Here is a 24,714-nt window from a genome sequence, read left to right as displayed (position 1 = left end):
AAAGAGTTTGAACTTTAAAATTTAAATACGTTGTAAAAAAAATATTGGGTTTTAATGGGGCATGCAAGATGTGTGGAGGGTCAAAAAAGCAACACACTTAATGGTCCATAAAGCACATTTGGTTGAAAATCCTTTGTGCACGGGTTTAGGTCCAAATATGAGTCTATTTCTTTTCTTTTGAATTTTATACTTTCTACTACTCCTAAACTAGTGTCTATACCTCCACAAATTATTAAATTTTCAACTTCGCCATTACATGTCCCCATAATTTTTTGTTTTATGTAAAATAAATATTGGGAGGGGGCTGAAACCACTCGATGTCAGAAATAACTTATAATAGAGTAGTGTTGTTAACCCTTTGAGTTTAGCTCAATTGATAAAGATATTGTATTATATATGTAGAGATTGGGAGTTGAACCTTAGACAACCCCACTTATTCACTTCAAGTATGAATTTGTTAACCACTAAACTTGACAAAAACAGAAAGAGTAGTGTTGCTATTAAATGTACATATCAGCCGGAGCTAATTATGTCCCTATCTATTTCATTATACAGTAATACAATAATGAGTATATATACAATGATATTGAGTTGAACATAAGTATTCTTTAAATAAACGTAGAAGATACTAATAATTTATACAATTAATACAATGAATATTTATATTCTAATATAGATCAACACATAGCAAACCTAAACCAGGTTAAATGTGTCATACCAACATGCATATTTACTCCGTTCGTTCCTAATCTTTAGTTCTTTTAAAATTTTGTACATGAATTAAAAAAAAAATCGAGAAGTTAAATAATTTATACTCTTACTTTATTAATAAAGAGAAAACTCATTTAATGAATGCTTTAATTTTTGTAAAAATATAAATGATAAAATTAATTATACCTTGATTTTGTAAAAGAATCAAAGTTTTTGAGCAAAAATCAAAAGCTAAAAGATTAAAAATTAGGAATGAAGGGAGTACATATTGATATATGTTCTCATATTTTTGTTAGCTTTTCCCTTTCATAATTCCTAATATATATGTTCTCATATTTGTTAAAAAAAGTTTAAAGTAATTAAATATAGAGTTTAATTTGTATATATTGTCAGTGTATAATTTTTTTACATATGTATCCAATGTTGTTTTGCCAAATCATTGAATGAATGTCATATATTTTTAAACATAATACATGTATATATAAATTTTACACTAACAGTATATATAAATTAAATTCTTAAATATATGCGCGTAGAAGACATCTAATTAAATACAGTATTTGATAAAAGAATACTTAAAATGAAGAAAGTTTATACTAGTAATTAAATATTTGATATTCCTTTAATCCTATTATCGAGTGCAACACAAATCCAATACCAAAGGAAAAGAGATTTGAGGACTATAATAGTGTCCTTATGTGATTGGAGAGGGACAATCCACACACCCACAATATGGCCTTTCATATGTACATAAGGACGTGTTTGTTTTGGTGGGTGTGTGTGTGTATTATGGACCGGCCAGGTTTAACTTTTTGAGTATTGCTTCCAAATTTTTAAGCAAATTAATCAAATGGATAGTAAGATATGCTCAAATCCCTAAAATAAATGGAAAAAGCAAAAGCAGGCCAGACACGGTATATGAACCAAAAGTTAAGGAGAATGTGTTGTATATACCAAGCAAAAAGGAATGGATGTGTTCTGTATTAAAGTTTAGTACTCTACTACTAATATAGTAATATTTAATTTAATCTATAGGTTGTAAGGAAATCTATCGTGTGCAGCTGAAAGGTTATTCCTTCCAATTAAAATTATAAGTAAAAATTTATTTATTAGATTTATTAAGTAAAAGTAAGAATTAAGTTTGAGAGAGTAAGAATAAGATACAAATAAAATGGTAAATACTTCATTGAAATTTTAAAATTCGTTAAATATTCCATTGAAATTTGGAAATAGACAAATACCCCTATAAAATTGTGAAACGTCAATCAAATTGCTCTCAGCTCCGTTTACTCCATCTATTTTGATTAGGAAAAGATGGATGAGACAATAATTGATAAAGAGTATTGTTGGTGATTGATGTTTCTTGTATGGTTATGAATTTCATGACTCATATTGGTCTATTGGGTGATCAGAACCTCTTGGTTCTGATTTTGAAACAATGATAACGATGATGGAGATGAATCTGGTGATGATAGTTTTGCTGTTTTGGTTCCTTGTTATTCAGTTGGTTGCAAAAAGGTTGAAGATTCAAACAATGTGCTTTTAAAGGCTCATAGGGAGCAAACGAAGCAAACGAAGCGGGGCAATTTGATTGACATTTTACAATTTTAGGGGTATTTGCCTATTTCCAAATTTCAAGGGGGTATTTGACGAATTTTGAAATTTCGAGGGGGTATTTGGCATTTCATTCAATAAGATACATATTCTTTCATGTGATAAGAATATATATATTCCATAGCGCGGACCTCTAAAACAAGGTCTGTGGCAGTGGACCTCTAAAATAGGAAGACCTAAAAAAAAAATTACAGGATACTAGTATTAGTAAAACAAAGGTGTAAAACTTAATATATTGTTGCAAACTATAAAGGCTCAATTGTTAGACCCGATCTTTTCTAAAAAATAATTAAAAAAAGGAAAGACCCAAATAATTACAATTACAATACATAGCAAATGAATACATAGATGACTATTGAAGATGAGGATGATTATGCATCATCACTTGCCATTTATTTTTATTTATTTTTTGGTACATGACCGTTTATTTTTTAAGGCTACTAAATATGAACTCTCATATCAGTGTAGTAGTATGATAAAATGTGTTGGTATTTTCCTATTTGCAATTTAAAATCTAGGATTTTTTTTTTTGTATTTTTTTTTTATTAAGAGGTCACTTTTAAACTTTGCATGTGGCCTCTAAAAACTCGGGACCGGCCCTGGGATCATATATACGGCCTCGAAGTTGATGATTGTCGGGATAACGGTTGAAAAGAGATGATTGACACTAAATGTCAATTATTTCGACGTCGGCCGTTATAGAAGTGCAAACTTTTGTAGTCTTGGATAGGAAAGCGTAGCTCTGGGAATTGTACAATTTGGGTCGAGTTCAACGCCTAAATAGGCCGAGATTGACGTCGTGTGGCCCTGTCCAGATCAGTGTCACTTTTTTTGTATTTATTTTTTATTAAGAGGCCACTTTTAAAATTTGCATGTGGCCTCTAAAAATCGGGACCGGCCTTGGGATCATATATACGGCCTCGAAGTTGATGATTGTCGGGATAACGGTTGAAAAGAGATGATTGACACTAAATGTCAATTATTTCGATGTCGGCCGTTATAGAAGTGCAAACTTTTGTAGTCTTGGATAGGAAAGCGTAGCTCTGGGCCAATGTACAATTTGGGTCGAGTTCAACGCCTAAATAGGTTGAAATCGACGTCGTGCGGCCCTGTCAGATCAGTGTCGTCCAGATCAGTGCCCCCGAGCCATTATTTAAAAAATTTAATATAGTTAAATAGTTTTAAAATTTGTATAATTTACCTTTTCAAAATATAAAAATATTCTTTTTAATACAAATTATAGTATTAATACCTAAAAATATTCTTTTTGATAATTTACGTATTGTTGATTATAATTGTTATTTTATCTATGGAGATCTCAAAGCACAACTGTATCTCTTAAACTAATAAATTACCCGGCGGTCCCGGCGGGACTATTCAATGTATCCAACTTTCAACAAATTTAATTATTCCATTAATTAAAATCATTAGCTTAATGACATTGTGATCAGTTAGACCTGCTCATATATGATATTGAGCATAATTTTTTATTTATTTATTTTTGAAATCCTTCATATCTTTAAGTATTGTTTTCTATTGACACACTATTTCCCACATGCAAAACAATTATATATTTATATATTCATTCTTAAAATTTTTGATTTTATTTTATGGTAATGTGTTGTATGTTTGTTCGACTGCAGTCTGCATAAGTTGTATTTCGTGGCATGCATATAAAAAATTAATGATAAAGTCATGATAGTGATATTACCACAAACACGACTAGCTAGGTATATTAATATTAATATATATTAATTTGACCATCTCTAAAAAATATATATTAATTACAAGTAATTTTGTTTATATTAATTAGATGTATATATGTACATGCGTGTGTTTGTTTGTTTAGTTAATTAGGTGTTATTTTATATATAGTTGACACTTTTTCTTGATATATAGTATTATATTTTTGACAAAACTATTCTATTTGTTTGTTTTTTTTAGGAAACTTATTCTACTTTTTATTGTGTATATTTGTTTGTAGTATGTAGTATATATTTATTTATTCTATTGGAGGTAATTATATTTAAGATTTTGTGAGCACAAATAATAAATGATTTTCAACTGGGATTGAAACAGTTGACAAGTTGTGAAAGTCTAATAATTTTTTTGTTTCATAAAGTAGAAGTATAATCTCTTTGTTAGATTCAAGATTGGGAAGCTTTGGGATAGTTATGTGCTTTCAAAAGTACTATGATGGTATTTTTGGGCTCGTCGGAGGATCGTGTTTTTTGCAAGTGCACTTTTTTGATGGAGCATTTTGGTACCAAATTTTTAATTGATTGAGAATAACAACGTTCCTTTGAGAAGAAATTTTATTCATTTTGAGTCAATTTTAAAACACATCAATATTGTTATCGATTGAAGAGGTTGGTGAAAAATGTGAATCATAGCTTCTCAAAAATCATGTGACAAATTAAATTTGCAATTTTTATGGGTTGTCCTTTAACTTGGTTAAGAAGTTATTGAACATGCATGGATGAATCCGAGCTTTTCTGAGATTTTTATTTGGATCTTAACTAATATACAGTAAGTAGTGAAAAAAAAAATGAATTTCTAAAAAATATTGAATTTTTTATTTAATATTCAAATATCATATAAAACTATTACTACGAGTATTTTCAGATACAAAGTCACTAATAATTATGTTTACATCAATATGTTTTTGTCATATTTTTTTCAATACATAAAATGGTTAGACCTTTTAACCTCTCATGTGATATATTGACCATCTCAAAAAGTTTTTCAATAATTTTAACTTTAAAAAACTTATTTTTGTAGATGTAATAATCACCGGCATAATTCAGAGAATTCAATAAGTAATCGAAATATTTGGATAAGAATATGAGATTTTGACAAACTCGAGAATGTTAAATGGTGACATCAACACATTTGAAATATAGATAGAAGAAAATAAGAGACAAAATAAGAATTTTGGTATTTTTTGTTGTTGTTGGAATTAATAGACCCCTAAAAATATTATTTTGGAGCCTAAATTTTAAACTTATATATATTTTAGAGTTTAGAATAGTCATTCTTTTCGCACTACTCAGATATGACTAATATACGTGAGATATTAGACACACAATTGTTGAATAAGAATAAAGGAATCTATTTCTTAGAATTGGGTAGTGAAACTAACTCAATCCTACAAAACCAACTGTAAGGTGAAGATTGTGTCTTACTTATAAATTTCTGTCCAGATAAACTCACATCCAATGTGGAACTTCTTAACACACTTCCTCACGCCCAACACTATTGGACTTGGTGTGTGAATATAAATGATGAAGGGTCAAATAACAGTTGGTTCAACGAATCTTGAAGAGACTCTGATACCATCTTAAAATTAGATATTGACCCTATAAAATCGACATATAAGATGAAAATTGCATTTATTTCTAAATAAGAATGGAAAGGTTTGAGAGGACAGGATCCCGATAGTGATATATTGGTCTGAGACTTTGTTGGGTATGACACAAAGACCTTAGGAGTCGTGGTAGGGTAAAAGTGTGTGTGTGTGATCATAATAATATAATAATACATAGAAAAAGAAGAAGAGAAGGGTGAAAAAACCAATTGGTTGTTGCAGGCTATAGCTAGCTGCTAATATATCCCTTGTCCCTCGCTGCAAATGGGCCACGCACGGGACTTTTTGCAGCAGTATATATGTTGCGGGAACGGATCCTCTCCCTTGTGATTTTTACGGGAGGGAATAATGTTTTGATCTCGGCCATTCGATATATTTTTAGTAGCATTGCCACTTTGCAACAAAAACAAACTTGTGGTTGAAACTTAACTGGATGTATTGTCCACGGGAGAGAATCCGCACCCATATGTTGTCATTTCAATTCAAAAAACATTATTACTATAATTTCTTAAAAATGTCAAATTACTATTATTAGGCTTCATCAACTTTGTTTTAGACCACTAAATATATTGTCCGAACCAACCCAATCAATTCGATTTTTTCCCGTCAAAATCGGGCGGGTACATGCGGGTATGACTATGAGTTATATTGTCATGCTTAAGTGAGTTAAACATGACATCTTAATTTAAAATCTCAAGGCATTAATATATGTCATCTCATTTACATAGTTTTCAACATCTATTTTTCATTCAATGTGGGACTCTTGCACACACTTGACCCCCCCTCCTTAACATAAGTTTTTTCATCCTCAAGTGTGAGTCCATCCATATATGTTTATGGATATGCATGATCATTCCTCAAACGGAAGCTTTTTATCCATATCTACTTGACCCATATTGTTTGCTCTCAACGGGACACACCACCTGTTTACGTTGGTTGTGAAGACTTTCGATACAAGAAAGTCTATCAAACCATCGACTCTAATATATCATTGGGTCATGAGGGGTTCTAGGGGACAATCACATTGAGCAATCACATAGGTGAGTTGAACACCACATATTAACTCAAAACTTTAAAACATTAAATATATAAGTTGTTTCACTTATATATCGTTCAACATCCACATTTTATATATCTAATGTGTGACTCTTACTTAACGTTCAACATCCTCACTTTTAATTTATTTTTTGTATATTTCATCTAAAATATATGCAGTTTTAGTACTATTGCAATAATTAGTGGCATCATTGTGCTCTCAAGAACGTACTGATATTTTTAATAGAATTAAAAAGGATTAATTATAACCAATTTAATTTCTTAGAAGTGTGAGACTAATTTATTTTCTTTTCTCTTTTTAATTAAGATTGAATGGTGTACATTTGTAATTGCCTGAAAATTGTATAGCATTATTATAATTGTGCACGAATCAATGAATTTCGTAAACAATAATTATGATATTATTTTTTATATAAAATAATAATTGAATAATGATACTCTAAATTTAAAAAATATGAAAATAATATGTGAATCTTGTAAAATCAATATTAATAAATAAAATAAGTAGTTTCTTTTTAACTTTTCTACAAAACACCTACTCCTATATTATAAAGTTGCTATATATGTTTAATTTTAAAAAATGAGATGGTGATTGAATGTGCTTCGCTGGACAATAAAATTAGGTCGAGTCCAACCAATATTATGTTTGTAAAGTTAGAAAATAATATTGTATGTGACAGATTGTACTGTATGGATAAAATAAAACAACCAAAACATGTCGGGGAATCAATGCCTAAGTAAGAAAGCGACCAAATTCAGTAAAATCGAATGTACATTATATAGGTAGAACATTATTACCTATGTCCTATGTTTTACATACCTGCATTTTACAGGGTTAGCAGCTAGCTCACACATGCTATGTTATGTTGTTATGGACATGGTGATTTTAATTCATACTCTTAAATATTTACATTTAATTTTAGGTGTATAAGTTATAAGATTGAGTTGGGTTGGTGGATGAAGAGAATCAAATTAGAGGATTAGACAGTTGGTTTGTTTGTTTCATATGCCCTACATTATATTACATTACATGTGATTTCAAAGATTTTTGTCTTGTAAGTTTTCACACCTATGTCCTACCAACAACCATTCCATATATCACCTCACCACAACTTTAATATATACTACTAGTATAGCACAACAACTTTAATCTATACTCTTCTTTTATAATTTAGGGAAATACATTTAGAGGTCCTTTAGGCTTTGTCTGAATCGATGAAATGAGATGGAATGAAGTTGTATATAGTGATATGGTGTTAGATTTTATTGTTTGAACTCTTTAAAAAAGAGTGGAATAAAGTGGTATAGTATGATATTGATCCATTCACTTATGAATCATCTACCTTTTCATATTACGCACTAAGTTCAATAATATTAGGTGTGATAGTGTATCGAGAAAAATTGAAGTCTCACATATAATAGAGATATAAGGACTTGATGAATTTATAAATAATATCACTCTTTACCTTAAGGATGAAATTTTTTTTTGACAAAACCTTAAGGATGAATTATATATAATATATAAATATAATGTGATGCATATCATAACATATCCATTCATAGTCATTTATCATTTATATCAACGCATTAAACTCAATAGGCATGACATGATGTATTGAAAAAGTCTCAGTTTCAATTAACATAAATAATATAAGGTTTGAAATAATTTAATAAAAAGTGACAATTCTCACCGTACAAATTCATTTTGTTAAAAAGTCCAAGTTTCAATTCACATAGATAATATAAGGTTTGAAATAATTTTATAAAAAGTAACAATTCTCACCGTACAAATTCATTTTGTTAGAATGAGTTAGAATATAAAAACATAATATATTGTATCATATTTACTATTTAATATCATCATGGTGTTTTAAAAATCAGACCAAATCGGCCAGTTGAACCGGGAATTGAAGGGATCATCGATTTGGTTTGATTATTGGACCGAATATACTATTGAACCGCTGGGAACCAGAGTGAACCGAAAAAAACTGGCTGGTTCAATGCTTATTAATTTAAATAAAAAACAAAAATGATGCATTTTGGAAAAAAAAATTATTAAAATTGAAATTAGAAAATCAGAGAGTGAGAATTGATACGATTCATACGAATATGAGAGTTAAATTTTTTTTCAAAATTTATTTGGATTTGTGCTTTTTTATTGTGTGTGCGATGACAAACATTTAAAATTTAAATTTAAAGATTGAACTTGTGAAATTTTCACATTTTATAGGTGTCATCATTTTTGAAGACTAGACTGAGTCATCCGATTGACCGGATTTAATACCTACATAGTTTTGTTATAGAGTCCAATTTATTCAACAGATTTATCTGGTTTATCCATTTTAGTCACGCGGTTTGACCAATGAACTAGTGATCCACCCTCATCGGTTCGATGTTCGGTCCAAATTTTAAAACATTATGATCACCATTTATATTTTATATATATATATCCACCACCAAACCGAATATATAGTTCGGCATGAGTGAGTGGTATCAGGGAAAATTTAAGTGACACACGAAAAACTAAAGTCACACGTAGAGATATATAGAATAGAAATTAATAAGCACATGTGGAAATAAATTTTTACATTTGTAGGTAATTATTTTTTTACTAAATAAACGATATTCATTCATTCAAATTGATAGAGTATATCGATTCAATACAATTTAAATTCGCTATAAATAAAAAGATGAATCCGCGAACAAACTCAAAACATTTATGTTAATAGCATAAAACAACAAATTAATTAACCTACATATTTTACTATATTAAAGTGTCCGGAATATTCATGTACCAAAGCTATTGATCATAGTTATTTATTAACAGTCCAACTTAAGTAATAATATTAAAATCTAGGCTAACTGTATCGATCCAAAAATCTTTTAAGTTTCATGTTTTTAGTTAAAAAGAAAAAAAAAAACCACTCACCCTTATTTTTGTGTCAAAAATAACGTTCACCCTTATTTTATCATTGGTCTTTGTCTCCTTTAAAATCGTCTCTTCTTGCAAAATATATTTTGACAATTATATTGTCCAGATTAAACATAATTTGAAATTTAATATACAAGATTGAGTTTATTTTATTTTGATTGGTTATTTAAAAAGTAGAGTTTAAATTTCCAGCAATTGTTAATTTATCTAAAAAGTTTTTTCCTGACTATTGATACTACTAATTAAAGAAAATACACTAAATAAATTATGAAAACTACATTGATAATTATGCGTGATTATTATGTGAATAGGGCGCTTCAATCAAAAGTCGTAAAAGAATTGAAAAAAACGACTCTGCTGGGGATCGAACCCAGAATCTCTGGTTCCGTAGACCAGCGCCTTATCCATTGGGCCACAGAGTCCTTTGTTTTGTAAATGTGTAACGAAAGTATATTTAACCGTTTGCTTTTACGAATGACGTCGTTAATGATTGTATATTTTTCAGACCAGTATTTCAACTTATTAACCAAGATCATTTTATTCTGTCAAAAAAAAAAAAAAAAAACCAAGATCATTTTATCAACATACTGTACTTTATAGCAACAACATGCATGTAGAATTAAACTATAATTGATGATCGATTTACTCCTAAGAAATTTTAATTTACTTATAGGTGATTAGGTGTTTGTAGAATATGACCGAGAAGCTAGCATTATTGTCAAAGTCAAACAAACCTTTGAACAAAAAAGATTTAATTACTTCCACACCAATATGTATATACAGAGACAAATAAAAATAAGTGTTTATAATATTAGAAATAATATAAAACTATCGATATGACTCTATCCTAACAGTTTAAGTTTTTGGGATAATCGGTTATTTGACATGGTATCTTAGCCTCTATGACTAAGTGGTCTGAAGTTCTATCCCCGCTCCCCTCATTTTCTAATTAAAAAGTGGAATTTAAGCATATGGTAGGTGGGCCTATGCATTATCCACGCTTCAAGCCCAAGTGGGCTCTTGCGTGAAGGGGCGTGTTAGAAATAATATAAAACCATTTATATGACTCTATCCTAACAGCTTAAACTTTTGGGATAATCGGTTACAATTTTTTTCGTGAACATAAATCAGTTGGTAGGAATATCACACGCATTTTATATGCAGGGATTAGGATTTGAACTTTCACTTCAAAAGATGAATTTCTAGTCATTAATCTATTCGATAAAAAATTAAATGATGATTATTTTTTTTTTAATTAGCAACTAAAATTAATGAAGAATATTCAATGTGAAATTTCCCCCTCTCTATTTGATTTATAAATTCCTAGCATGACATTGTTAAGTTTGATATTTTCACCAACATTTGAATCTAAAACTTCACAATGTGTTTAGTCAAAAAAAATAAAAATAATAATCACAATGTGTACGAGTTTTACTCGTATTTGTCAATTTATCCACAGAAAAAGAAAGAAAATTAAAGAAAGAAAATTGAACCATGTATGAGTTCTATCCAAAGAAAACAAGCATATGCGATATTAAATGTTGATGAAGTGCTGTTAAAAAAAAATGTTGATGAAGTAATTTAAAAGTGATCTTACACAATTGATGCATAATGTTGATGATTTAATTTAAAAGTAATATTCTTATCCATAAAGAAAAGCAAATTCTAACAAATTTAATTGGTTGACCTTTTTTTTATGCAATAAATATTATTTTTTGAATATGCATTGAGTTGACAAGTTATTATAAATTCAAATAAAAAAATAAACCAAACTTCACTATCTGGACAAGATTTATAGGATTTAAAATCCATTACTCCTTTTGAATGGCCACTATCATATAGGATTTGCTCTCCGGCACAAAATCTTTACATTAAATGGAGTAACCAAAAACACACTATTTATGAAGTCGTGCATCAAGTAGTTTTGATAATTAATTTGAACAAGTTGACACTATTTAAACATTGGCAGCTAATTCTTCTCAAACTAAAAACCTTTGAACTTTTTGTCCCTTTGTTACATAGAATAATGCATGTGATGTTCCTATGCCTCTAGGCTAAATTGAAAGGAGGACCATCTTCTTCCATTCAAATTCTTCCTTTATTTATCCCAATGGACATAATAGCTTATCAAAGCTTAAGCATGCCAAGGTTTAACTAAGATAAATTTATAAAAGAGATATAAGATTGATCTTAAAATTAATGCGCGAAGTTAAAAAATGAATTGATCAAGAGGTTGATGGTCGGATCTTTTAGTTTTAAATGAAGTGACAAATATTATTGAAATTTACACATAATTGTGAGACTCTGGATTTGAATCAGAATGAAAATGTCTGATCTAATAATATTGACATTTGCAATTCAGCTAAGACTTATGTCGGTCTTTACATGTATTCTATGTTTAGGCAATTCAATTTTGTATTAAACCTATTTTTTTTATAATTAAACCTATTTTTTTTTAAAATTAATTTGAAGCTCAACACATAAGTAAATTATTTTATAAGACAATTCAGAGGCAAGCCTCCCCCAAACCCTCCATAGATTAATTCATGGCTATTTTTGTGTAAAATAAATAAATGAGGGAGGGGCCATTATTCAAGAGTCATATAGATCAATGATGAATATTCTATCAATACATTAAAGTAGAATATGTTAAAAAGAATGGTATGAAAATTTGACACATAGATTGAAAAAATGACATGAATTAGGGAAAGTATAACAAAATGGGGTAGTATTGGACCTATTGGTCTTGGTTGTGTAGCGTGTCCATAATGGATTCAAGAAAAGAAAGGGGAAAAGACACTTGAAGATTTAAGGAAATTGGACCACTAATTAGTGCATTTTCCCTTTTTCATTTTCTCACATGTGCTATGTTTTTTCTCTCTTCAAGGTCAATAGGTTCATATCATCCATCTTACATTGAGAAAAAAAAATGACAACATTTTGGACAATACATCTATACCAATATCATATTGATTATTCATCAAGTAAAGTCTCATTCAAGTTTTATGAAAGTAAGAAATGATCCATTAAAAGTGATTTATCAGATTTTTCTATGCATATTACTCCTTAGTGTTATAAAAAAAATATACAGTGAACAATTCATGTCTATTTGTGTCAAATTTTTCTTGTTAAGTTATCATTAACCATCCACTTGAGTCTAAATACAATATTTGTATTTTGATTTTTAAACATTGTAAATATTTATAAATTGTGTGCTAAATATATTTCTAATGAATTCAACCAATGAGTTATGGATGGTCCTCAATTAAGTCCATTGACTGTTGTAGGAGACAATTACATCATGCAACTTTACTATGTTCCACTAACATTCAAAAGAATTAGAAGTAAATCATTAGTTGTTTGACAAAAGGAAAAATAAAAAAGAAGGAATTATATTATTCATCCACATAAAAAAACAAATACAACATTTCAAAAATCAATGTTATGATGAGGAAGACTTTCTTTTTCCTTTTCAAAAAAGAATCAAATATGAAAAATCTTTGATATCAAGCTGACCATAAGTTAAAAGAGCATAATCCAAACCAATCGTTAGTTGATTTAGTGGTGATTAACACTGAATTTAATAGAGAATATCACAGTTCGATTCTCTGCAACTGCGATCAAAAGGAGCTGAAATCACTTGATGTCAGAACTGACTTCCGAACTAAATTAAACAGTTCAGTAGACCGAATCTTAGTGGAAATAAAAGAGCATCACCCCATAAGGTGAGTGAGTGGGAATAAGTGGATGTTGTTTATATGGCATGAAAGATGGTTAAGATGCATGAATCATGGAAACATACATAGATGGGTTATGATCATGATGGGCATGGGAAGCAAATCTCAAAAGGGAATCAAAAGAAATTGGCCTCTCTTTGACACCACTCTTCCCCACCTGCCTAAGATATGGTAAGCTCCACATGATTTCACACCTAAGAAGAAAAAAATAAAAATAAAAGGCACATTGCTTACATCACCTGTATCTCTTGAAAGGATTTTTTTGGGTCCCACTCAACACCCTTTCTCTTTCTCTCTCTATCACATTCCTTTCCACTTTTGCTTTCACCTAAACTTTCTAATTTCACCCTTCACATTTTTTCCCCTTAGACTTTATATTATACATATATTGTATTGTATAAATAAAGGTCACTCACTACTCTCAACATCCTAAAAAATATTCACTAGGATTTTATTTATTTCTTTATTTTATTCATTCTTATATTATATATGTAGTCTTTATCTTATAATAATTTTGCATTGCTTGCCATGTAATTCAAGATCAATTTGGAAAATTTGCAAGATTTGGGATGAAATCTGGTCGGATCTTGCTTTGTGGGATGTGGATTTTGGTGGGTCTTATTTCTCTACAAAGCTAATCTTCCCATCTCATCTTCCTCCCATAAACACAAAACAAAAAACCATTCTTTCCAATCTTAAGGGTCAATACAAGAACAAAAAAACATTAATTTCACCACCCTTTTTCCATTTTCAAAATCCATTTACTTTCTTATAATCCTTATTTGGAAAAATGGGATTGGCTGCAGAGTCACAGTTTCATGTTTTGGCTGTTGATGATAGCATCATAGATAGGAAACTTATTGAGAGGCTTCTCAAAACCTCTTCATATCAAGGTAATTTTTTAAGGCCAAAACATATACCAAAAAAATTTGGATCTTTAACTTTCTTGTATCTATATAGTCCACCCTTTTGTGCATATGTTTGAAATCACAGTGAGTTTGAAGAAATTACGGTGATACGTAAAATTGTTAGCTTTTGTCATAATTTATGTGGTTCACCGTGATTCTGACAAACTTAATGGAGAAAGAAACATGTACTATGTAACTATGTTAATGTTGTTATAACAGAATGAATTATGAATGAATGAACCAACTTTTTTGTTTTTTGAATGGCAGTTACAACAGTTGATTCTGGTAGCAAGGCTTTAGAGTTTTTGGGTCTATGTGAAAATGATGAGACCAACCCAAATACACCATCTGTCTTTCCTAATAATCATCAGGTATGTTTTAATTTTTAATTAATCACCTTGTTGCAGTAACTTTAAACTTTTTCATCCATATTACTATATTAGTAGTTTTTCCTGGGATTCTGAATTTCCTTGGATTTTTGTGTTTTATAGGAAGTGGAAGTAAATCTTGTTATAACAGATTACTGTATGCCTGGCATGACAGGCTATGATTTGCTTAAGAAAATCAAGGTATGCTTTTGTTTCCATTCCTGACTCATCTTAGATTCAAGTAGTTAATGATTTTCAATTATAGTCGAATTGATCGGAAGAATTCGAGTTTGATCTTTGCCTGAAATAATCTTTGGTCTTAACCATCCGGTTATTAGGAATAGACAACTTTGGTAATCCAGAGATTGACCGGAGATAAATAAAGTCTGGTCAATGATTTATTCTGATCAGATTCGAACTTGAGTTCTCCCAAATGATCCGTCCTACCCCTTAACCGAACTATCGAAAACAAAACTATAGATTCATTCTAATTTGGAAATTTGCTGAAAGTTGTCAACTTGGACTTGTTTTATTACTTACTCATGGAATAATTCATCTGAATGCTTTTCAGTTTTCCACTCAAAACAAATCTGATTCAATAAGTTATCAAAAGATTTTGTTTCCTAAAAGGGACTACTTTAGTAAATAGCAACTAGTACATTTTATTTGAATGAAGAAACTGTTTAAGAATATCTGAAAATTCTGTGCAAAATTTATTCCACCTGAAACAAAAAACTTAACATTTATTGGATTCTCTCTGATATTTCAGGAATCATCATCATTGAAAAACATACCAGTGGTTATTATGTCATCCGAGAATGTGCCTTCAAGAATCAATAGGTAATAAATTTTTCACTATTTTACAGTCTCCGGTCTCATATATTACTATAAGTAAAGATTAATTCATTTTTCAGATTACTTGAATAACTGATGTATCTGGTTGACTGGTTCATATCACTGATGCATCTGGTTCATATAATATGAATCAGATTCATTAGTTATTCAATGAACCTGAGCGTTTCATTTTTTATATTCATTTTTCTACAATTATTTCAGAACTAAAATTCTTATGAATCTGTCAAATTTCAACAGATGTTTGGAGGAAGGAGCAGAGGAATTTTTCTTGAAACCTGTAAGACTATCAGATTTGAGTAGACTTAAACCTCACATGAAGAAAACCAAATTGAAAGATCAAAAGCAAGAAACAGAACAAAAATTTGAAAACTCAGAAATTATTCAAAATGATCAAAAACAAACACCAAAATCTCAAATTCAACATTCAGATACAGAATCACAATCACAGACACAGTTACAAGCACATTCAACTATAGATCAACAACAACAATCACTACAACAAGGGAACAATAACAAGAGAAAGAATATGGAACAAGGTCTTTCATCTGACACAGATAGAACAAGACCAAGATACAGTGGCATAGCTACTGTTGTATGATGATAAATTATTTGGCAAATAATTTTCTTGAATTTCAAAATGTAATTCTTATTTAACTTTTTTTTTTTTTATTTTAAAAATTAAATATTAACTTGGTGTTGGTTCATATAGACTCTATAGGAGTGTAGTGTAGAGTTGTTCCTTGTAAACATTTCCTGAAAATATTCCCTTCCAATTTTGTTTCATATGAAAATGAAAAAAAAAAAAAAAAGTGTAATAGCATTGTTGTTTTTCAATTCTAGTGCTAAACTTACATTCTCAACAGAAAGCGGACTTCGTTAAATATGCTTGGATCTCAACCCCAAAAACTAGTTCAAAGGGTGATGTTGTCCTCACATATTTATACACTTCACATAGCGGGAACCTAAGAAATGTGAGACTTCAAACAAACTCCGACAACATAAACAACATATTCAACGGACTTTAATTATTTTAGGAAAAATTTTAAAGATTAGGAAAAGTCTATTACAGACTTTTGAAAAGGTAAAAGATGAGCTCTGTTAGGGTTTCTCCAACTCCAACCGTCGTTCATGGAAAAACACGCGAAGAAGATGATCTTTTTCAATGAAGTAAAAAGAATCATGCAACTTGCAAACAAAGATGGAGGGGATTTATAAGGAAAAATTGATAATGAGCTTATTCTGGTTGTTGAGGCTCCACCTAACTAAACTGCTTTGATTTGTTCAATTTTGAAAGACTTTTGTGATGCTTAAGGCTAGGAATTGAATTTCAAAATTCTCAAGTCTTCTTCTCAAATAATGTATCAGGGGATCTTGCTAGTAATCTAAGTCAAGATTTGGGCATCCAAATTACCAAGGATCTCGGAGTTTATTTAGGTGTGTCAATGCTTCGTAAAAGAGCTTCTTTAACTAACATTCTTGGCTGTGTGTGATCCAATCAAGTAGAATCCCTATCTGAGCTGATCATAGGAAAACTCATCTAATATCCTAGGAACAAATTTGTCGCCCTACGGAGGAGGGGGGTGGCGGGATTAGGCTTCAAGAATTTTGAATGGTTGAATTCAGCTTATATGATGAAATTGGCTTTGACAATTGATTAAATGTCCATATAAACTTTGGGTCAAGGTAATGCGTCTTAAATATTCTTGGATCATTTCTCTCCCGACCCCCCACATTTCTTTTATACCCCCAAAAATCTCATTTTGTCTCTTACGGTTTGAAAAAATTTTGCTAAAAAACTTCGGTTTATATTCACCAAAGTCAAATATTAGACCATTTCGATAACTGCGAACCGAACATTAGCATTTTCGGTACATAGAAACCGAACATCAGCTTGTTCGGTACCTGCGAACCGAAATGTCCTAGATTTCGGTACGTTATTATCGAAAATTTTATTGGGTCGCTGGAATTAGGTCATTTTCGGCAGAAATTTACCGAAATAATTGTTTCGGTACCTGTGAACCGAAATGTCCCAGATTTCGGTAAGTGGTTACCGAAGTTTATCAGCATGTCAAATTTCTTCGGTTCGTATAAACCGCAATATCCCTAAGGACAAAAACAGAAATTCAGGAGGTAGAAAAGAAATGAGGGGGTCGAGAGAGAAATTATCATATTCTTGTGGTAACCTTATAATTCCTACGGTGAGCAATAGATCCAATTCTACTTCTACTTGGAAAGCTATAGTTAATGTTTGGGAGGATGCCACTAGAAACATAACTTGGTTTATTCAAAACCATGTCCGTTTTTAGAAAGATGTTTGGATTTGAGATTGTGGCCCTTTACTAAATATTGCTTCTAATGGTGTCCCTATTGGTGAGAAATTTACATGATTTGGAAGTGCTCAATCAAATTCTCCTTCAAGAAATTTACAGTGGTCAAGCCTCCATCTAATGGGAAATCAGATTTTCCTTGTTGGAACCGTACTACAGATGACGATGCATGGCAAACATCATTGCTTCCAACAAACCAAAATATCTTTCAACATATTTGGTCATGGCAAGACCCGAATAGGTATAAGTCTTTCTTATGGAATATAGCTCACGATAAAATTCTAACTAACGATGCAAGGTATCATAGAGGTATGACTAAAGACAATCTTTGTCCTATATGTGGTGATTACCTTGAAACAGTTATGCATGTAGTGTTTAATAGGAAGTCTTTGATTGGTAATCAACTTCTTCGAATGGTAACCAACCTGGTTAATTTCATTATCTCATCTTCCAATTCTAATGAGGAGGCTCAATCTCATCAATCGCGACACATTGATGTTTCTTGGAAACCTCCACCACAAGATCACTATAAGGTTAATATTGACGAGTCTCATAAAAAGTCTACAAGAATTTCTACTTGTGGAGGTTTGATTAGAGATTCACATGGTAAATTCATTTGTGGCTTCTATAATAGACTTGTATCATGCTATTTTGTGTGGGTGAAACTATGGAGCCTTTGTATTGGAATAGATATGACAAGTCAGTTTAATATCAAAAACATTATTTTTTAGAACAACAAATAGCATATTAGTTTCAACCTTCAATTTTGAGACAGTAATTACCAGACAATCCCAAAAGGTAGAGGCTAATCCAAAAAGCTTACGAGCACTAAATTTAGATTTCGAGAATAACAAATATTAAATATTAAATGCAATCAATTAAAATAACTACTTCATTCGGTCCTAAATATAAGAGAAAAATTACTTTTTAGATTCATTGAGAATCTAATGTATTTACCTTATAATATAGACCAGATACATTCGATTCTCAATGAATCTAAAAAGTAGATTTTCTCTTATATTTAGGACTAAAGGGGATATTTTATTTACATTATTACTTTAAATGTAATCAATTAAAAGTAATAAACATTAAAAAAAATTATATATTATTTTACTAAAAATAATTTTATGATTTTAAATAAACATTTTTTAATAATAAAATTTTAATAAATTATATATTATTTTAATAAAAAATTTCTATGACTTTTAAAATTATATTAACTAGTGGACCAGACAGGCGCGTTCCGCAGCTGCCTGTGTCTAACTTATGTCCAAAAAAAACATGTCTTATGTTATGGGAAAGGATCCTCTCCAGTGTGTTTTTCACCGGAGAGTGTCTAATCTTAATCACATTAATTCATCCAATTCTGTGGGACCTATTATAATAGTAAAACATCAATGGCTGAGATTCCACTGCAGACAATTTACACTGCAGAGGATCCATTCTCCTTATGTTATGGTGAGTTTGTTAATAAAAAAATTTTGCTGCTAAAAACAAAAAGATGTGTCTTGTATTATGATGAGTTTGTTAATAAAAGATTTTTGTTGCTACTAAAAAAATAAGAGTATTGTTATATTATGAAAAGTCGACACCAAAACTTTTATATCCTCTTTATATATAGGTATATATATAATATTTAGTAAAAAAAAATAAAACTATATTAATAAGATAAAATAAACATTAGATGTAACAATATTAATTGTACGGATAAAAAATTGTCAAATGAGAAAAAATAGTTTTACGACTTTAAAAAAGTTAAATGGTATAAAAATTAAATACTCCTATTTTAATTTATTTCTGTCAAAAAAATACTATATTAATATATAAATAAATAAAATTAAATGCAATCAATTAAAAAAAATTAATTTACTAACACTTACCAAAAAAAATAATAATTAATTTACTAACACTTACCAAAAAAACTAACACTTTAAAAAAAAAAAAGTTTTATCCTTGACAAAAAAATAAGTTTTATCATTAATTTCGAGAATAACAAATATTAAATATTAATGCAATTAATTAAAATAACTACTTCATCCGGTCCTAAATATAAGAGAAAAACTATTTTTTAGATTCATTGAGAATCTAATGTATTTAAATTATAATATAGACCAGATACATTTGATTCTCAATAAATCTAAAAAGTAGATTTTCTCTTATATTTAGGACTAGAGGTGGTATTTTATTTACATTATTACTTTAAATGTAATCAATTAAAAGTAATAAACATTAAAAAAAATTATATATTATTTTACTAAAATATTTTGATGACGATAAAAACTATATTAATATATAGTCAAAAAAATAAAGCTATATTAATAAACTAAAAATAATTTTATGATTTTAAATAAATTTTTTAATAATAAAATTTTAAAAAATTATATATTATTTTAATAAAAAATTTCTATGACTTTTAAAATTATATTAACTAGTGGGCCAGACAGGTGGGTTCCGCGCCTGCCTGTGTCTAACTTATGTAAAAAAAAACAGGTCTTATGTTATGGGAAAAGATCCCCTCCAGTGTGTTTTTCACCGGAGAGTGTCCAGTCTTAATCACATTCATCCAATTCTGTGGGACCTATTATAATATTAAAACATCAATGGCTGAGATTCCACTGCAGACAATTTACACTGCAGAGGATCCATTCCCCTTATGTTTTGGTGAGTTTGTTAATAAAAGATTTTTGCTGCTAAAAACAAAAAAGATGTGTCTTGTATTATGATGAGTTTGTTAATAAAAGATTTTTGTTGCTACTAAAAAAATAAGAATATTGTTGTATTATGAAAAGTCGACATCAAAACTATTATATCCTCTTTATATATAGGTATATATTTAATATTTAGTAAAAAAAAAAAAGAAACCTATATTAATAAGCTAAAATAAACATTAGATATGTAACATTAATTGTACGGATAAAAAATTGTCAAATGAGAAAAAATAGTTTTACGACTTTAAAAAAGTTAAATGGTATAAAAATTAAATGCTCCTATTTTAATTTATTTCTGTCAAAAAAAATACTATATTAATATATAAATAAATAAAATTAAATGCAATCAATTAAAAAAATATTAATTTACTAACACTTACCAAAAAAAATAACACTTTAAAAAAAAGTTTTATCCTTGACCAAAAAAAAAGTTTTATCATTAATTTCACCTTAAGCCTATAATATGTTGGGTCCGTCTTATTGACCTATATATATTAGCCATTGAGAGTCCACTCTCATCACATTTCATTCAAATTTGGTACGTATACCCACTTTCCCCTCCAATTTTCAGTAGTAGTATTCTTATCTGGATTTTTTTATCGTCGTATTTTCTTTTATTTTGATTAAATCTTCAAATTAATTTATATTTTATTCTCTATTTTGCAATGATTTCAAGCTTTGCAATATTTTAACTTGTCTTCTGTTTTATTTATGTGTTCAGTTAGTGGTCAGCTCAATCTTTAGAATTGCAATATGGCAAGGAAATCCGTGAGACAAGTTTCTTATCAAGATGTTGAGTGGGTACGTTTTTAATTTTTTTTATAATCTTGCTTTAATGATTTAAGGATTTTGAAGATGAATCAAAATTTGTTGACACTAGGGTTACACCAACCATTAAATCTAGGGTTCATGTTAACATCTGCTATATCCTAAGAATACATGATAAGATATCCCCTAAATTTAATTATTCTAGTAGCTCACAATGTTTCGCTCAATCTATTAAACTTAAAAATAGAAGAGAGAGACATGAGTACTTAATTTTTGCTTTTCTAAATTTCAATTGTCATTTGAGATATGTTCAATCCTATTTCAGTTATAGGATTGAGTGCTTCTAACTGATAAAAACCTCCAACTTAGATTTGATTAAGCCCTGGAATAATTTTTTTTGTCGAAATTCAATTACGGTATTCTCTAAAAAAAATAAAATAGGTATATTTGTGGAATAAAAATTTGTTACATTGTGGAGCCCATATAAAATAAAAAATAAATTAATTGTTAGGTTTTATAGGAGCTTCACAATGTAACAAATTTTTATTTTTGAAAGAAATAAAAAAAACTGCGATGTCGTGTGATCCGCTGTAAATTGTAGTTAAGAAAAATAATTCCCTAATTCTCTCTCATGTAACAAACTTTTATTTTTTGCTACCTTGTTTTTAAAAATAAACCCCTAATTCTCTCTCATGTAACAAACTTTTAAAAAATGGAATCCTCGATAACCAAACCCTTATTTTGAACCACATCTATAAATTTTAGTGATTGAGATTTGGCATAAATAAGTCTTTTGACTAACACGTGGTGTCATTAGATCCTAACTTTTAAAAAAAAAAATTTTTTTTTTAAATGTTAATATAATATTTTGGCTTCAATATGAAAATGATCCATGTAAATATAGAACATTTTGATTCTAGTCTTTGTAATTTCCATTTTTTTATTTCTTTTTTAATATTTCAGTCCTTATAAATATATAACATTTTGATTTTGGTCCTTGTTTTGTTTTAGTCCTTACAAAATTGATTCCTATTGAAATTGGTCCTTGTAATATATAAAATATTTGGTTTTAGTCTTTTAAAATAAGGACTAAAGTTGTTTAAAAAAAAAATAAGGACTAAAGTAAAGTGTCCCCGTAAGCTTAACTCAGTTGGTAGGGACATCACATATATTATGCAGAGTCGGAGTTCGAACTCCGGACACTCGACTATTTGCCTTAACCATTATGCTACTAGAAGAAGAAAAAAAAAGGATCACTAAAGTAAATATTGCAAGGACTAATTTTAATATGAACATATTTTGCAAGGACTAAAACAAAGCATCAATGACCAAAAGCAAAACTTTATATATTTGCAAGGACTAAAATAAAATAAAATAAAAAATATTTATACAAGGACTATCTCTTCATGTCTGCGGGGACTATATATTTTCACATATAAGCCTGTGTTTTTTATGAATTTCGTATATTCTTGTGATTAATGTTATGATTCCACGATTTAAAATTTTACTTCCACTTCCCAATTTTACTTGCAAAGACATTGCTTGTTAAGTTGCCAACTAATTGCTATGTCCTTTGATCAATGTTGTTAAATAGCCGTGTTATAGTACTATAATATAGCAGAATTTGCACAAACCGCTATTATTCTGCGTCATAAAATAGAAAGTCATAGAGAAAGATAAAGGCAGCTAGAGTTCCAATATACAAAAGTTAAGATTGCAAATGTTACTCTAAGAATATAGTAAAACACAAATAGACTAACTACGTATGATCTAACAGCGTGATAGGCTTTTATGTACAAAATAATGTCATGTAGCGGAATTTGAACAAACTGTTATTTTCCGCGACCCGCAATTGACTACATTTGCTTTCCGCTCCTTCCCCTCTTCTAAATCTCTTTAGTACTCCATATTCTGTTCAGTTACATCTATGAGAGATTGTTAACAATAACTTTTTTGGCTCATTACAGGTGCAGAATCTCGTAGAACGATGCATACAACTGTATATGACCCCAAAAGAAGTAGTGACCACACTACAAAATCAAGCAAATATAGAACCTGAATTCACCAAATCAGGTAATCAAGATTTTTCCTTAGACTTTTATTGTATTATGCTACATTATTCATTTGATTTGATTCTTTACATTTTGTTCTGAATAAAGCATAGATTCATGAAATTTCATTAAAACTTCAAATTAAAGAATCTGAAGCATTTTTTAATGCCAACAATGACAGATTAATGAAACTAGCTTCATTGCTTTATTTATTTAGTGACTTCATTCAATGGCTAAAAAAATACATTCATGGATTAAATAGACACCTTTAGAGTCCAGATTCCATAATTGTTACATGTTTTAATTAATTTTCAATTCTTGTTTATTTAATCTCACATTCCCATTATTGTCTTTTACATGGTTGATTCCATGATGGTTGACCCTATATTTACTTCATGATTATTATGTTACTACTTCATGCATTAATTATAAACAAAAGTCTATTTTTCAGATTCATTGAATGATCGATGTATCTGGTCTATATGAACCTGAGTTACTACATTTACTAACTTTCTTATCCCCCTCCCATCTTTTCAGTTTTGCAAAGGCTTGAAGAACAAAATCCCGAGTTCTTCAAAGCTTATTATACAAGATTGGCATTGAAGCAGCAAATAGAAGAATTCAACAAATTGCTGGAAAAACAAAAGCAATTAATGGACTTAGAACAACAAACTAAAGTTGCATCACTACCTACCTCTAATGGATTTCAATATCATGTTGCTTCATCACTACCTACCTCTAGTGAATTTCACATGTTCGCGGCTAACGAAAACATCAACGAGGCTGTCCCAAATTTCTGCGTTGCTTCTGCTACGCCAATCACCGGCACAAATTTAGAATCTAACTCACATTTGGCAAATGAAGCAGCTCTTGATCTTCCAAACACTTCTAATGGATCATTTCCAAGAAACTTTAGCCTTCCAAATATTTCTGATCTTGATTATCTGTTTGGTATGTTCTCACTCAAATACTATATCCTTAAATATCAAAGCTTAGTTTGGATTAATCATTAGTACTAATAGTTAATCTCTTTGTTTGACAGATGTACAAGACAACTATCCTGAGGCACAACCCTTCCTAGATTGTACCATTGATGATTTTGATATTGGTAGCTTTCCCTAAATAGAAGAAACAAGGTAATAAACTATCTAGTCTATATTAAAGATCAGATATATTGGTTATTCAATAAATCTGAAAAGAGAATATTTGTTTATGATTAAGGACATATGGTAAATTATATGCATTGTTATTATGGTTCTCCTATATAGGTTTTTAGTTTTTACTACATGCATGAATAATCTTAAAAATAGTA

At 29.5% G+C, this 24,714-nt stretch overlaps 3 protein-coding genes and 1 non-coding gene across 4 annotated transcripts; 3 read left to right on the top strand and 1 right to left on the bottom strand.

The window, feature by feature from the left end:
* Positions 1–10,029: 10,029 nt before the first annotated feature.
* Positions 10,030–10,102, bottom strand: TRNAR-ACG. The gene has a single exon. It is a non-coding gene; the product is annotated as a tRNA-Arg (tRNA).
* Positions 10,103–13,801: 3,699 nt separating this feature from the next.
* Positions 13,802–16,217, top strand: LOC123890679 (two-component response regulator ARR9-like). Its single transcript, XM_045940330.1, has 5 exons — positions 13,802–14,310; positions 14,593–14,696; positions 14,817–14,894; positions 15,463–15,533; positions 15,786–16,217. Exons 1-5 carry the CDS (start codon positions 14,208–14,210, stop codon positions 16,144–16,146), a joined length of 717 nt encoding a protein of 238 aa, XP_045796286.1. The 5' UTR covers positions 13,802–14,207; the 3' UTR covers positions 16,147–16,217.
* Positions 16,218–17,931: 1,714 nt separating this feature from the next.
* Positions 17,932–18,606, top strand: LOC123891800. The gene has a single exon (XM_045941687.1). The coding sequence runs from the start codon at positions 17,932–17,934 to the stop codon at positions 18,604–18,606; it is 675 nt and encodes a 224-aa protein (XP_045797643.1).
* Positions 18,607–21,336: 2,730 nt separating this feature from the next.
* Positions 21,337–24,524, top strand: LOC123891798. Its single transcript, XM_045941686.1, has 4 exons — positions 21,337–21,384; positions 23,319–23,424; positions 23,940–24,353; positions 24,445–24,524. Exons 1-4 carry the CDS (start codon positions 21,337–21,339, stop codon positions 24,522–24,524), a joined length of 648 nt encoding a protein of 215 aa, XP_045797642.1.
* The last annotated feature ends 190 nt before the right edge of the window (positions 24,525–24,714 follow it).

This window comes from Trifolium pratense, linkage group LG6 (assembly GCF_020283565.1).
Source record: "Trifolium pratense cultivar HEN17-A07 linkage group LG6, ARS_RC_1.1, whole genome shotgun sequence".
Classification (NCBI taxonomy): domain Eukaryota; kingdom Viridiplantae; phylum Streptophyta; class Magnoliopsida; order Fabales; family Fabaceae; genus Trifolium; species Trifolium pratense.
Note: the sequence above shows the minus strand (reverse complement) of the source record. Positions and strands in the feature narration are given on the sequence as shown.

What these genes read in the sequence shown, in the direction of transcription:
- LOC123891798 (XM_045941686.1), top strand. Translation starts at nt 21,337, where the DNA reads ATGGCAAGGAAATCCGTGAGACAAGTTTCTTATCAAGATGTTGAGTGG. An exon ending in CTTATCAAGATGTTGAGTGG is followed by an intron (nt 21,385 to 23,318) that starts GTACGTTTTTAA and finishes GGCTCATTACAG; the next exon opens with GTGCAGAATCTCGTAGAACG. An exon ending in TGATCTTGATTATCTGTTTG is followed by an intron (nt 24,354 to 24,444) that starts GTATGTTCTCAC and finishes TTTGTTTGACAG; the next exon opens with ATGTACAAGACAACTATCCT.
- LOC123891800 (XM_045941687.1), top strand. Translation starts at nt 17,932, where the DNA reads ATGATTTGGAAGTGCTCAATCAAATTCTCCTTCAAGAAATTTACAGTG.
- LOC123890679 (XM_045940330.1), top strand. Translation starts at nt 14,208, where the DNA reads ATGGGATTGGCTGCAGAGTCACAGTTTCATGTTTTGGCTGTTGATGAT. An exon ending in CAAAACCTCTTCATATCAAG is followed by an intron (nt 14,311 to 14,592) that starts GTAATTTTTTAA and finishes TTTGAATGGCAG; the next exon opens with TTACAACAGTTGATTCTGGT. An exon ending in ATTTGCTTAAGAAAATCAAG is followed by an intron (nt 14,895 to 15,462) that starts GTATGCTTTTGT and finishes CTGATATTTCAG; the next exon opens with GAATCATCATCATTGAAAAA.